Genomic DNA, 16,217 nt, shown 5'->3' with positions numbered 1-16,217 from the left:
GATATAGGCTCTGCTCTACAAGGTGATTTTCTTTTCTTTAGCAATTATTCTTTTTTCCCCGAGTACTGTACAATTTTTTGGGCCATTCTGTTATCTTAAATGGCTTGAAAAACAGTGCATAGAGCTTCTGTAAATGGCAATGCACGCTATTATGATGGGCCCTATAGTTCACGCTGTGTCTTGTGACATTGGACAACATCAGCATACATATTACCCAACAATCACAATTGTAAGAAAGATCATTTGATTGAATTGTTTTTATAGTTTATTCATAGATTTTATAGTTTATGTAGAATAAGCATATCATTTTGTTATAGATTTCTACTGACTTGTTTTCAAAATAAAAAACATAACCTCTCTCAGTGACAGCTTACTAGCTCCGAACCATAGCTTCTAGCGGTTTCGGACCACTCTGCAGAAGGAAAGATGGCCAGGTCTTTGGGTGCTGTTCACCAGCAATGGCTTTATTGCAGCCTCCACCACAAAACAACAAGCATGACCTTCTCTCGAGACACTTAATTCTGCTGACTATCATCACTCTTTGTCGCCTGCCTTCTTCCCCATGACACCACGAGAGAGCTGCTTCCCTCCATATACAAACAACAAAGCACACGACACACCCTCAAAGGTTACCCACAGGGCCAGGGCCCTTGAAGGGGAAAATGGGTGAGGCGGTTACACTGAGACGGCTTTGCCTTTTTAAGGACATGGCGTTGTTTTGCATTCACTCACATTCTTGTGTGTCATTTAGCTTCTTCAAACAAAGGTGTATGTCAAAGGTGGCAATCTAAGTCACTCACAAGGTCATGTGCAACCGCACTTACAATGTTTTGCTTTACTGTTGGCAATTGCAACCAAGCTGACAAGGCATTATGAGCTTAATTTGTGCTCATATGGTGCATATGCCTAAACAGAGTGATGCTCAAAGGAGATACACAGACAGGGGCCCAACAGCTAATTTTTCTTGCCCGTGGCCCCCCTAACAGGTTAATCCGGCCATGCTTGCTGATCAGACAAGCTCAATACTTTCAACAGAACTTGCTGAAGGTTTAATAATGCACGACAGAACGTTGGAGAGTAAAATGAGCACAGTGTAACACCAGTTTGGGGACAGTTTTCACATGCACAACAGTCGGTTTGCAGACGCGTAGGCTGGAAGAACCCTCAACCAGCTAACCACCCAGCTCTCCTCTGAGCTCGGCGCTGATTGGCCACGAGCGCGTAAAGGCGGAAGTCTACAGTGCAGGGGGATTCCCCGAGGGAAGTTCCCAACTCAACCAGGCTATGTAAAACATACATTGCCATATCCTCTCCTGCGCTTCGTAACTTTGCATCTGAAGATTAGGCGACGACGCTGCGGTGGTGTCAAAACAATAAATTCGACTTTAAGAGTGACACGAATGAAGGTAAGAGGACACACACTCACTGGCAGCGAGGGAAACTGAGCTGTGGAGTCACTGCTCGGTCGCTTCATCCGCCACCGGTTGAATGAGCTATGGCTAACCGGTCACTTACGGTTTAAGGAATACGGAACTGTATGGATTAGGCTTTAAATGTCTCTGTAAAGTGCTTCCCTGTTGAGCCTCGGTGGGCTCCGGCGTTACTGGTAATCTCATTACCGTGGCTTCACCCAGGAGCAGCTGGTGTGACAGGTAGTGTGTTGCTGTGGCATTTATAATGAATATTGATCCATAATTGATGAGCAGCTTTGGGTGAGACTGGCACCAACCTCTCTCTTGTTTGCATCACCTCAACACGTCCTTGTTAAACACTACAGCAGTAAGTACGGGGCTGCAGTTGTCCCAGGAAAGTTGTGTGAAAGTTGACACTGGAGGAGAGCAGGCAGAAATGTAAAGTTTGTTCAGGTCAGGGGTGCTGAACTAGTTGTGCAAGCTTTCATTGCTTTTCAATGGCTCTGTTGCTCATCATTTACAGAACTAGAACAAGGCTTTGATTGTTGAAAAGTGGACACAGTTTTGCTTTTGCATGTAAGCTGATATTCCACTGGAAGTGAAAATAATCTTCCTTATAAACAGAGACTAGGAAGTGTGTCAGAAACTTACATACCGTTATGTGTAGGAACATAAAACAACCAAAAAAGGCTCCCTAACTCCATGCTTTTTTTCACCAGTCATATAAAAGTGCAGTCTTTGGCAGTGCATTTTATTTTTTACAGTTAATTGATATTAATACAAGTTGTGCTCTCACTCATAGGGCTCATGTCTGCTGCGTCAGGGATGATTGTGGAGCACACGGCATGGAAAGGAACATCGGAGACCAGCTCAATAAAGCTTTCGAAGCTTATCGCCAGGTCTCCATCGAAAAGGACAATGCTAAAAAGGAGCTGCAGCAAATGGTAACGACACAAGCAGCAAAACTTGCTCAAACTTTCATGTGAAATGAGCCAAACATTACTAGTATAGCAAATTTTAAAGTCACACAGTAGCTTGTTAAGTGTGTTTACTTGTTTTAATTTTATTGGCAGTCACATAGCAAGAAGACATGATTATTAGTTATAGGCCAGATTGCAGATATTGGTGCTAAAAAGAAAATATAACCTCATTTTTACAGAGTGAATATTACGAGCGATACACTCAAAAGCTTCAGAAGCAGATAGAGGACCAGCAGCAGTTGATATCAAAACTTGAAGCTAAGTTATCAGCAACGAGACAACCATCAGGTCAGTGAGACGTGCCAGATGATCTCTCTCTCTGTTCATATGCCGACAAGATCATTTACTCTTCTTCTGCATTGCATTCTGGGCGTTGATACCGGATTGTCATACATTTCACAGAAGCTGTTTCATCCAGCATTGCCTCCTGTTCATAGCGTTAATTTCCCTTTTTTTGTATTCTAAGCAGAGATGAAATGTGAGCCTTGCAACCATCTCCTCGATGGGGCCAGCGCCTATAGGATAATGCAGTACCCGGTATGTTTGCTGTGCAACAGCGTGGTCTTTCTATGTGAAAACTGCAATATAAATGCTCCGAAACTGGTTCTTCTTCGTTCTAAAGCTTGAAAATATGCATGAGCATACACATACAACTTCCTCTCACATACAAACACATGTTGATAGTACTTCTGCTGGATGTTGTTGTACTTGTGACAACAAGGATGTACAGTCAACCAATGGGAAGTTAATGTAGCAGTAACTGTGAGGCTCAAAAAATGGATGATCCACATGTGTTTCCTGCTGTCTGACGTCTTTTGAGGGCTGCTTTTGTATCTGTAAGGTCTCAGTGTTATCATTTAAGTTGGTCAGTCTTCAAATATTTAGTTTTTTCAGTGTTTCTTACCCTTGTTTGCCCAGCTCTAAAGCAGTTTACAGATAATTACATGTTAGTCAATCCATATCCTGTGCTTGTTCAGTCATTTGTTTGATAGGAAGGGAATGCCCATATCCCATTTATTTGCTCTCCAAAGATTCAAACAATCTAGGAAGCCCAGGATTGCATTGCTGCTGTAATAGTGTCCACCCTCTGTTTTACTCCACACAAGGTGTATCCACTTTTACTTCACCAGATGGTGCTAGAGGATAATATCGCCTGCACAGTTCAGCAGCTTGAGTTTTATTGTTCATTACTAAGCAGGCCAGGAAACATTTTTTTCCACTGGTAAATGTAAATTTGTGATGTGCAAATCAAACTGCAGATGCATTAACAATATGCCTTTGGGTAATTGTTGCTAATGATCACTGTAAATGTAATGTGTCTTTTTGCAGGAGAATATGGGCACTGTTGCTGTTCCTCCCAACATGCCAGTCAGCAGCAGCGTTGACTAGTATGTCTCTCTCTTTGCACCTTTATTTTTTTAATGAAAATCATATATGTTACAGTTAAAAATGTTTTTTCTCCCCTCACTCTTTATTTATGTGTTTGTCAGTCAGGACATGCTGGATGCATTCGCAGCAATTCAAGGGAAATTCCAGCAGATTCGCTCTCTCACCCGAAGACAAAAAGATCACCTAAAAAGATTCCAAGGAGGAAATGATGCATCAAATGGTAATGATAATATTTACTAAATATTACCTGCCGTTTTTATTTATTTATTTATTTATTTATTTATTTTTTTATGGCCTCAACCTAAATCCACTTGTTTTCTTAATTCAATTACTTAAAAGAAAATGTGCTAAATTGAAATAGGTTTGTGTATGTCATGACAAATTATGAGTTAACTTGCTTTTGCGTTGTTCTTTGAGATAATTACACAGCAACACCTTAACTAGGAACATACACGAATGCCTCGTTGCCCTTTCGAACCGTGGCTGGCCACCTCTGTTTGAAAAAATGGTCGATAAACACATTTAACAAGTCCACTGACGGATGCATGATGATGGCTCTGCATGCTACATGTATGTTAAATAAAAAATATATAATTATACAGTAATTAATATATAGTGTGATGTACAAATGTGTGTATCTATATATGTATATATAATGTGTGTGTGTGTGTGTGTATATATATATATATATATATATATATATGTGTGTGTGTGTGTGTGTGTGTGTGTGTGTGTGTGTGTGTGTGTGATAATGGGAAGGTTGCATTTGATATGTAACAGGTTACAGATTACCAGTTACCCTGTTGAAAATGTACTAACTAGTGTAACTATTTTAATTATTTAACTGAAGTACTATAACGTATGACATTTGATTACTTTTTGATAACTCCTCTAACAAATATTTTAAACTGGGCCAAAAGTCAAAAAGCCTTAAAACATAAGTTTATAAGTGTTGCACTCTAATTTGTCCCAGCGGCACTGCTGACCCACGTTGTCCAGAAATATGCCAAAAGACGGTGTTCCTGAGCGGCGAAAAGATGCACAGCAACAGAATAATTATTATATTCTACATATAAGCTTGTTACTGAAAAGAATATAACCCCTTTTTTATTACAAAGGGGTCAAATCTGAATGTGTTATTTTGAGAAATTGCACACATTAAGACACAGTCCTCCAGATTACAGTTTGTAATCAGCAACATTTTGATTTGTAGTGTGATTTAATTTTAGGTTTGTCTCAGTAACTGTAATGACACTGTTACGTTCATTTAATCATATATGTTAGTTACACCTAGTTACTCCCCAACACTCTGAATATATGTGTGTGTGTGTATATATATATATATATATATATATGTATATATACACACACACGCATATACAGAGCGACAGAGTGTATATATACAGTTTATATATAGAGAGTGTGTGTATATATATATCTGTAAAGGAGGGTTATATCTTCGTGTATGCAACTTCTGCAGTCGTTGCCAAGCTCAAATGTCATTGAAGGCAGAGCTGGAATATGTCAACATGTCGACCGAGACAGAAGAACTGTGTAAATTCTCATGTTTTTCTGCCGTCTGACAGATCAGCGGTTCTCCATGCCCATCCAGTGCACAGACCGTACAGCAGAGGCAGAGAGACCCTTTTCAGCAGCGCCAAGGTCAGCAGTGGATATCCCACTCCCGCCCACGTCCCTGGCGTCCCGCGGCGCCAGCCCCGAGGACAGGGACTTAGTAGACTCTCTCACCAAACTCAGTGTCAAATTCCCGCCCTCTGCGGACAGTGAATATGACTTCCTGAACAGTGCTCCGGAGAGACACATTGGTCTGACCATGCCCACGAAGCGGCCTCTCAGCAACGTCCCCTCCACGCTGACCGTGGAAGAGGAGCCCGTGGAACTGCCCATGCCTTTTGTCTACCCTCCATCCCCCTCCCTCTCAACATCATCTTCGCTCTCCCAGGAGAGCGTGCGGGGACCCCAGCAGGTGAGAATCACAAGAGAAGGTCTGAGAAAACTAGTAGCAAATTATCAGTCTCTGATTGGTCTTTGCTAATGGAGGAGTGAAACAGTGTGAAGTCCAAAAAAAAAAAAAAAAAAAAAATCCCCTTGGCTTAACTTGAAACGTATTACTGTGTAATGTGTGCTGATTCTTTTTTTACTTAAGCATGGATGCTCTGGTTATATTTGGCATCTTTGCTGCAAAGTGTGAGCCAGATGGAAGCACATTACAGTGTCTGAATCTGATGAAACAAGTATGATGGTTAAGTGGGATTTTATTTGCTGATGTGTGTAAATGCCTAATAAAGAAATTGTGAATGACATGCAGTAAGATCTTAAAGTTGGTCCAGTTTTTCATAATATGATTCTTTCCCTGGATTACATCAACACGGGTGTTTATTATAGGCAAGGCTGGTTTGATGGTGTGGTTGAACACATAAATAGTAAGATAATTAAACACTTGAGAATAGCCTTTTGCCTTTACTGTTGCTGCAGCATTTGTGCAGACTATTGGGTTGATATGTTCTTGTCCTCCTTAAAGCAACAGATACTTCAACTTGAAGGCCAAGCGCTCCAGCATGCTTTAATAAAGTGAGTGTGAGGCTTGTTAAGAGCATGAATAATATATTGTTTTCTTTGGTTCACCCTGCTCTGCAGCCTCTCTGGAGCCCTGAGCTGTGTGATGCAGTTGATGTGAGGACAGAGCTGGCGACGTCTCAGAGCAGCAGCCCTGATAAATGTGCTTTCTGCCACGCTGTGGTTCCTCAGGACCGAATGAACAGCCACCTCTACTCGCATTTCTCCCCTAAGAATGAAGCCGACAACTGACAGTGGATGCAGAGACTGACGGGCCCAAGGCCACAACTACTCCAAGACTTAACTGAATTCGTGGTGTAGTCCTGCCTGCCGTGAAGAACATGCGCTGTACTGGATTTGAAATGACACTGCAATAAGACTTGAATCCATTTATTTAATATTGAAGAATTGAATGGTACACTTTCTTGCCCAATATATTTTTCTAATATCACGCTGAGATTTTACTCTAGTACTAAGTGATGACGGTGCATATTATGGTATATATGAGCAAATAAAGCCGACATTTACTCTTTACTTTTTTATCATTTGAATCGTTTTCAACACGCAAATATAAAACCGGTTAGGCTACTCTAAGTGCATCCATACATAAAAACATGGTGGATTTATTATCATTCTCTCTGCAACATGTTTAAACATAATTTGCAGTAATAACCTGTAAAAATTTCCTCTTAGAAGAATCACAATTCACTTTGTAAACAGAAATTTGCAGTCATTTCTTTTGAAACAAGACACCTTTTCTTCCTTTTCATGTCAGCAGCAAGATTTTATATCTCGCAGAACAACAATATGTCACGTATTACAAATGTCAATATGCATCAAATCACTCAAACGGTAACCCATCCTTTCCAGAGCTGTTGACATGTTGATTAGCACTATTTTAACTAGCACTATATTCCCTTCGTTCGTCTGTGTTGTGTGCTTCAACCAGGGAAATCTGAAACATCTGTATGTCATTCTTGATGCGGAGTTGGAAATATTTCCAACTTTGAAATCATTTTGATAGGTAGCATGCCACGCATTCATTAAAATTATCTACACTAATGGCAACACATGCCATTAGGCACAAGCTCATTGCACAAGCTCATTGCTATTTGTATAGTAATACAAGGCAATATTATACTGTTTTTATGTAGGCACATTTATTTTAATGGACATATGAGCATTATATGATGCTTTGACTCTAATAATTCTCTAAAGTGATAAAATGAGACATTCCAGAGGTTTCATATGACATTACAGGCTAGTATGTAATAATTATTGCTGATGGAAAATGTGACCATCTCACAAAATGCCAAAGACACTGAGCAGGACAGGTTATTGTAATATGGAAATAGATGATGTTTCAGTCACTGACATATTTGTACAGTATGTACAGTACCTAACATTTGACTAAACCTTAGTCTTCTCTAAACAGCAGCATCAGCTTTTGACTTTGGCAGTATTTATTCACACCTTTGCAAACAATCGCGGTGATTTTCACCATTCAGCGTGATGATGTTTGAGGAAGCGGGGACGCTGTGTGTGTTGGAACACTGCGTTGTGCAGAGAGGACCTTGCAGCCCTTCAGCTATGGGCTGGTAACACTTATGCTGGGTAGATGAGCTGGTGTGAAGACTGCAAAACAACCTTTTTTCCTCTCTTTACAAGTCTTTGGTATTATAACTCACTTTCCATAATCAAATACTGCTTAATAGACTGATTGATTTGCTACATCAACCTTAACTGATATTTTGCGCTGCGCATTTCACTGCGTTTCATAAATAGCTCAGATGGGTGTAAAAAAAATGTGATGTGGTAATGCCATCAACTATTCCCAACTAGTGAGTCATTAGACTGAGACAGAAGAGCACTTGCTAAAACACAACACGTCATCCACGTGAAGGAAAAGAGTGATCATGCAAAATGTGTCATTTGGTGTATTTACAAAGGTGAATTATTGCATGCTGCATTTTTATTTTGGAGTGACACAAAGCACGCAATTTTACATTTCACATCACATCATGGACACTGAGGGGAGAATTTATTCTGATTTTTTTTTTGGCAAATACATATCCCTAATGATCCTCTCTGCTTAATCTGTGAAGAGTCGAACATTGTGCAGCCTGCATGCTTTTCTCTCTGGGATCATGAACAGCTGCTTGCTCATAATTATGTTGTCATTCATTGTTATTTGGAAGAGGAAACTCGCACTGACAGCTAGGATTTTTTTGTGTGTGTATCACCGTACACTGTATATATGTACTTGCTTGTGTATACAGTAGTGTGAACTGTTTTTCAAATTCCACTTTAGCTCTCAGCCTCAGCTATCGCCATAATGTCCAGTAGAATATAGATATATGTGCCATATTTCTGTATGGGATATTTACTACCAGAGGCAGTACATTTGAAATAGATTTAAGAGCTATAAAAAAATGGAAGAGGACAAAAAAAAAGAGAGGGATATGGATTGAGACGGAGAAGTAGCAGGCTGATTACAAGGTGTCAAAATTGCCAGGAGCAAGAAGGTGAAAGCAATCAGGGGTGAGAAGAGTGCAGCATTCGTGAGGGGCAACTAATTATCCATCTCATTTGTGGAGAGAAGCATTTGAGGCAGCTCTAGCCCACTGAATGGTGACAGATTGGTGCGGAGGAGAGGGGAGGTGTTAGAACAATGGAGCCCAGCTCACCATCATTACTGCATGCTAATCAGCAGTGCTTCTGCACCACCAGTCGGTGCTGCGGAGAGTTCGGGGAGACAGGGAAGTCACCGGCTTCAGTGGGCCACAGTCATTTTCAAGCAGACATGAGAGGAAGGAAACTAATGCTGGGTGTAGCTGCCGGCGCTTATTTGAGCTTGCAGGTTATCTTATGCAGAGTCTGATCTCTGTGGCCCGCGTTATCAGCTTGTACTTGAAAGATGAGCTGATGGTACTGAAGTGTCTTTAAGCAGACTGAGTAGAGAATAGGTCACTATGGTGTAATTTAGAATACACATAATGTCGTTATAAGTTTAAATCACTAAAACAGAAATAACTAGTCGTATAAGTTTTAAGATTTCAGACAGTGAAAATTAAATTTAAATGTCCGTGACACTTAATAAATGCACCTATTGTCTCCAAATGCAAATTTAAAAATGAATAATGTAAGCAGTGAAAGCATGATATAATGTAAATATATATACACTATATTTAGCTTTTAATTTTAATTTTGCAGAACTCACTGATTGAAAAAATACAAATCAGATTCAGCATTATTATTTCATGAAATATAATATGTATGTAATAAAGCTAGTTTGCATGCACGCAGCACATTTCTTAGGATGTCACTTGCCTTGTTAGTTATATTCAGTTGTGTTCGGGGTCATGCATGGCTGCAGGCAGGGCTGCTACACAACAATATCGTGTTTAAAAATGCAGCTATTTAGCTTATTTCTGCACTTTAATTCTGCACTCTCTCTGTAATGTAGCAACACTTGTTCATAACCACAGTCTAAAATATGACTTTTGTTTAATAGTGAAGCTGAAATATCCAGTGTCAATTAACATACAGGACCATACCCTTAAAAGTGCAATCCATAATGCAGTTGTGCACAAAATTGTAGTACCAAAAGTCAAACATTCCCCCTATCCGTCCCTCGTGTTTCCCTGTGTTACCCACTTCTTCCACGTCCCCAGTTTGCGTCTCTGCCACCATGTGTCTTGTTTCCATCTTTCTGCTCACCTGCACCCTGCCTACCAGCACACCTGGCTACAATCAGCTCGTCACCTCTCCTGCATATCAACCCCGGCTCTTCTCCCACCAGATTGTTGTCTCAACTATTGTAAAAGCTACGCTCAGGCCTCTAGCTTTGGAATCTTGAATAGTTTTCCTCATGTTGTGGTAACCTGAACTAATGCTTGTTTGCAAGGGTGTGAATTCTGTTTCTACAGTGGGGGACACAGACATGAAATGGGGGGTCTGGGAGTCCTCCCCCAGGAAATTTGGAGCATCAAACACTTAATTTGCTGCATTCTTATACATTTTTTACCCACCAATTTGTGCTTTTTTTATAAAACATCAATTTATGGTAGCGATGCCTTTAGTTTGGTCAGAATACAAGTACCCCTCCACTTTCATGCACATGTTCTAAATATTGAGGGGGGCATGTCCCTTGTGTCCACCCCTCGAAATCTGCCTATGCTTGTTTGTTTGCTTGTAGTGGTTAACACTGTCGGCTCACAGCAAGAAGGTTTTGGGTATGAACCCACTGGCTTGGGCCATTCTGTGTGGCCATTCTGTTTGCCTGTACTCTACATGTTAGCGTGGGTTTTCTCCAGGCTCTCAAGCTTCTTCCCACAGTTAATTGTGAACTCTACATGACCCAAATATCCACCCCTTGCCCAGGGTCAGCAGGGACCGACTCAAGCCTCCCTGAGTAGGATAACACGTTACATACCCTCCTGAATAGTATAAGCGGTTATAGATAATGGATGGATAGTTTGATAGATAGGCCAGTGTTCCTACTTGTCAGCCTTCTCTCCTTTGCTACCTCTGCTTGCCACATTGCATAGCCATTCTCCATTCCACCTCTACCGTCTCCAGCCATCCCTCCTCTCCAATTCATCTCTCTTCAGTCTACAGTAGCATTACAACGAACCTGTTAAACTCCACTACCTCTGTGTCAGTGTCCTGCAACTGGGTCCTCCTAACTACACCCAAAAAAACACTGGAACCTGTTATTACTACCAAACTGCTTGACAGGCCAATTTAATTACATTAGCAACTGTTATTGTTTTTTTAATGCTTCTGAAGAGGGTTTCATTAATGGTTAATTAATGGGGTTTGCAAAATAGAAATAAGTGTAAACCTACTGTAATTTAATGTGGTTAAATTCATGTGTTTGTCCTTTTAATTTCTTTTTTTTATCCACCAGTAGGCCTACGTATTCTGTCTTCCTGTTTTGCTCTATACAACCACGCACTGTTTTTAAACTGTATAAAATATATATAAACAGTTACCTTCAATAGCTCTTGTTTTACTATAGGCATCATATCTGTGTATGTCTGGTAACTGATATCAAGAAATTAGTGTATAAAATATGAGATTAAAATAACAACAATGTTTTGAATATCTCAACTGTATGAAACAAATGGATCTTTGTTGGCCAGTAATTGGATTATAATTGCAGGAGACAATAGATGAAGCACCACTCCACTAAGTCATTATCTTAAACAATTACTCTTCTAAATATTTAAACAATGGTTATCAGATCGTGCCATTGCCAAGAAGATGTAACACAAGTGGGGAGGCGGGGGGGGAGAGAGATTGTTAAAGGGTTTAATCAAATCGAAACAAAACAGAGAGATAGCAAGTGGACTAAGGTCACCTGGCTGGAATGCCCTCTTCACATCAATGTCATTTCGATAATTAACAACTTTGGAGAGAAGCATATTCAACTGTCTGTGCACTGGTCACCGTTGGCATGAGAGACTGCCAACTCTCATGGCGTTGCGAGCTGAGAGTATCACCTCACAGTTGTCTTGCCATGCGTTGGGCTCCTCATGCTCTCTGTGCAGCAGTGGTGGAGCTGACTTTGTGTTCGATTAAATGTGTTGAAGCCGTCGCTGCCTGTGCAGAGTCTCAGAACAGCCTCCCCTCTCTCCATTGTGTTTGTTTCAGTGCTGGTCTGAGAGCCCTGATTTCTGGAGCAGAGATTTGGCAGGCACAGCAAGTGATGACAGAGGCAGTGGTGAGATCGCACCCAGAACCCCAAAGGAGGCTCACATTTCAGGCGGATGAGGGGCTCGTTCAATACACAGAACACAAAAGCGCTGATCAGTGGAGCCTGATGATGCCATTGTTCTGAAAATCACATTGTTCCGCCGCCACAGCAAAGACTACTTTTATATGTTTAGTTGTGGAGGGTGGGAGTGTTGGAGGTTTGTAAACTTCTGAACTTTTTGAAGACACTTGGCTGCCAATTTGAAATAACTGTACGGCTGAAAAGTCTGGCTCTCAAGATGTCATCCTCCTGCTATCTTATTGTCGCTGTTAAATCAGTGTAGGTTGTTTTTTCCTCTTGACACATGGGGGTGGGACGGTGCATGTCGATGTTTGTGGAATGGTAACTCGCAATTCAAGGGTTAAGGCAGCATGAAAGAATCCATTCTCGGTTTAATGACCTAGCCTTGCTGGGCGAGGACGACAGGGAACATGCTCTTGACTTGTACTGAATTTGCCAATTAACACCTCCAATAACAGGCTGCCTCTGAACATCACCAATGTAGAGAGAGGAGGAGCAACTCTCATGCACTTTGTTTTTCAGCCTCTGATCCTGTAATGATAAGGTCTGTGATTTCTCCATGCACTGAAAATGATTTTGCCTTATACACTGCCTTGCAAAAAATTTCCTCTCATTTTGCATGAATAGCTTTCGAGATAAATCCTCACTTCATGAGCTATGCAGCCAGTGACTGGCAATGATGTTGGAAATATTTTATTTTTCCACGTGCTGCTCGAATCCTTATGTAGTTGTTGGACATTCTATTTTTCGCACATGCCCATATGGCCGTGTGCAGCTTCAATTAGACACATGGCTGGTAGCTAAGATACACCGTGCTTGATTGGCTTTGTCCCTTATTATTGTTATACATGAAAATACAAAACAACAGCGCCGTCCTCAATAGATATATCTGAAAAGATCTGTCCCCTCAAATAAGGTTCCCCCGTTTTAGTCACCCCTCTGGTTTCACACATGCTTATCAGACTCCCAAACAACACCTAGCACAGGTGTGAATATCAAAATCCCCAGTGAAAATCACAGTGGGTCCTCGTGTGTTGTCCTCGGAGTCCTCTTACATGCAGCAGCGGCTTTTGCATTGGGGCTGAGATGCTGCTGGCTAACGGCAACTGCAGAAACACCTTTGGCTAAGTGTAAGGTGGACATCCTTACACCAAATGTGCTTAATGACTGAAAAACTGCCACCCAGATCTAATTGAAAAAGGCGCCTAAGTGTACAGTAGCTGGTTATTGCCCAGTACAATCACACTATAACACAGTATTTTCACAATTCATTAGCAGGTACTTTAAGAATATACAATAATTGAAAGATGGCTGCATAATTGATAGCAGTTCACACCATAGGGAAAGTGCAGTGATCCATCTAATGATAGCAATAAAGTGTAGTGGGTTACGACGACGAAGTTAACACTCGAGGTGTGAGCTGTGTACAGTTGTGACGACAAAGGCCCCGTCCTAACACTTTGTCAACATAACAGATACAAACACTGCGAAGATGTTAGTCATATTCACATCAGTTGGGCTGAAGAGATTCGCAATGTACCTCCTTGAGGTTAGCGGATCATAGCTCTCGTATTCTCATGCTGACCACCTTTGTGTCACAAGGAGATGGATGTGAACCTTGTTAGAGATGCTACATACAAATCAATTCATTTATTCAGTGTTAAGAAACCATCTGGCTTGATTAAGAGCTGAAAGTCATCCTGGCAGGCCAGTTTCCTGACTGACACCTCATAGAATTGGTGGGAGGACGGCTTCATTTACCGTCCCCGCTCAGCTCGGCTCGGCTCAACATCTCGCTGTGCTATAAGCTCAGATATGAACCGAAAAGTCCTCCGCAAGCTCCGTTCACCTCGAGTCTTTGTTACAGCATTAAACAGATTCAGCATATCTGGGTTGTTGTTTATTAGTCTTAGATAGTGAGATATAACACTTTTTGTGTTCTCTTTGTGGAAGCTGTGAAAATGGCACGCCATATGTAATACACTTGCTTGCTGTTGGTCTTGCCAATTCCCCCAAGATCAGTCATTCCTGTGCCAACGCTCACACTCTCTCTTTGTCCTTGTGATTCGATTGAGCTTTGTGGATTGGATGGCTTTCTTTTCGATGCTGTGTCTGGTGTTTAGTTGTTGATTTGATGTCACTCGCGGCTCAGTTAAAATAACCATTTGAACCAGAACATACGTGTTCGCATATACCTCAGAGCACATTTGTTCTAATCAGTCAAAGACAGTGAAAGTGCTGATAAAACAGGAGGGGGAAAAAAACACAGTAAACAGGACAGCAAATGGGAGACAGGTATAGATAAGCCAAAGCATGCTCCTGGAGTGTTTTCCCCCTTCTAATCCTGCACAAAACAAATTGGCTGCATATTTTGTTCACACCTTTTGTAACCTGGGGATAGCGAGCGCAATTCTCCCTCGTCATACCTGTGACAACAACCTGCAAAGTGCTCCCAGTGCCCTAATCTGCGAGGTAGAGACCTGCTGCTGCTGCATGTAGATGTTGTTTTCTTCTTCCTTAGCCACTTGTCCTTGTTTTTGTGTGTGTGTTTTTTTTTTACGTTTACACACCCACCAGAATCACACAAGGTAAAAGAGAATATGCGAGTGTCTCACAAGCTACCAATTTTTTTTTTTTTTTTTTTCCTCTGAAACATGGTAGCGCTCAGTGGAAGGCAATAAAGGCATACTGATGGTGTTTGATTTAGAAATGGCAGTCAGACCATGATTTTAGCATCAACAGATGGCCAGTAGATTGGTTTAAATGAGTAACACCACTGCCTGCTTTAGAGTTGGCTCAAGTAGTAGAGTAGTGTACTACTGTCTTATCATATCTCCTTGTGTGAATGATGATGTCACCATGATAGATGCTACTCAAGTGGGATCAGACCTACTCAGTGATGCCTGTAGAGACCAGCTCTGGGAGATCCCTGTCTGGCTGCATTATTCAACAATACTCCTTACCTCTCCCAGGGAAAAGGGACTGCTGAATATTTGAAAGATAGACTTTGATTTTTTATTTAAGTGTATAGACGTAGATGGGAGCAGGGGGGGAAGAAAATAGAGATAGTGCCAGTCGGTGCAGCCTGGATGGTCACCAAGGCAACTTGCCGAGTTTTTCTAACTGATCTACGGGACTTCTTGGCCGTCTCACTTGGGGGACGTTTTGGAAAAGTGGGCTTCTTCGAGCGCCTTTTGACTGCGACTACGAGTTGACGGATCATTGATCATTTTACTCTCGTAATTATGGCGACCATTAAGTTTAGAATTTGAGCAAACCTTCTTGCACAGAGCTTTTTCAGTCACCTGTATGTCTACCTTTTCAAGGCTGCACCAGCTGCTGCACCCATGACACCTTAGAAAACATTTCCATAGCTGAGACTGTAGTTTAAAGGGATACATTGCAAATTTTCAGCCAGCTTTGTATCATCACAAAATGGGTAGTATGTGTAGAGGAACTGTGGTAAACTTCCCTCCATCTTACCAGCGCCCAGATCTCCCTGCTCATCTCAGATCCACTGGATGATGCGATTTTCACTGGCTCTAGGGCTGATGCTCATTTTCGTATCCCTGCCACCACGGACACAAAGAACACAAAGAACCAAACTCAAATCAAACTGTGAAACTAGGTGGTGCTGATCAAATACTAACCAAGATTCTGTCACTGTATTGCCTATTTCTCACCTAGAATATCTTCAGAAACATATTTTAGTGCAATGTTTGGCTGTAACATGAGAATTTGTGAACAAGAAGCGAGCGCCATACTGTTTCCTGTACTGTAAAAACAGAGGCTGAAAATACTGAGATCAAACAGTAAAACTGTTAACGATTTTGTTACCATCTATTTCTCCCCTAAAATGTTTTCACAAACATATTTTAGCTTACTGTTTAACTGTTATTTGAGATTGCTTGTTAGGGGAAAAATGCTAGTAGGTATAACTGCAGCTGCACCAGCGTTTATTTAGTGAGGTGCAGTGCATGCCGGTAGTGAAAGCAAATGCCACAGTCCTTTGTCTCTGTTTTCTCTGGTCATATGGCACCAATTTCAAAACTATTTTGATTTGTTTTTTACTGCATA

The 16,217-nt window shown here is 41.2% G+C and overlaps 1 protein-coding gene across 2 annotated transcripts; it reads left to right on the top strand.

Annotated features, from left to right (window-relative positions):
- The first annotated feature begins 1,249 nt into the window (after window positions 1-1,249).
- On the top strand, window positions 1,250-6,892 carry tank (TRAF family member-associated NFKB activator). 2 transcript variants are annotated; one of them, XM_050048731.1, is made up of 8 exons: window positions 1,250-1,406; window positions 2,215-2,356; window positions 2,572-2,680; window positions 2,862-2,929; window positions 3,722-3,780; window positions 3,883-4,001; window positions 5,368-5,768; window positions 6,440-6,892. In XM_050048731.1, exons 2-8 carry the CDS (start codon window positions 2,258-2,260, stop codon window positions 6,608-6,610), a joined length of 1,026 nt encoding a protein of 341 aa, XP_049904688.1. In that variant the 5' UTR covers window positions 1,250-1,406; window positions 2,215-2,257; the 3' UTR covers window positions 6,611-6,892. The 2 variants fall into 2 exon arrangements, with proteins under 2 accessions (XP_049904688.1, XP_049904689.1); XM_050048732.1 differs by lacking the exon at window positions 1,250-1,406 and adding an exon at window positions 1,427-1,652.
- Window positions 6,893-16,217: the final 9,325 nt, after the last annotated feature.

This window comes from Epinephelus moara, chromosome 7 (genome assembly GCF_006386435.1).
Source record: "Epinephelus moara isolate mb chromosome 7, YSFRI_EMoa_1.0, whole genome shotgun sequence".
NCBI lineage: Eukaryota > Metazoa > Chordata > Actinopteri > Perciformes > Serranidae > Epinephelus > Epinephelus moara.
This window is presented reverse-complemented; position numbering and strand designations above follow the sequence as displayed.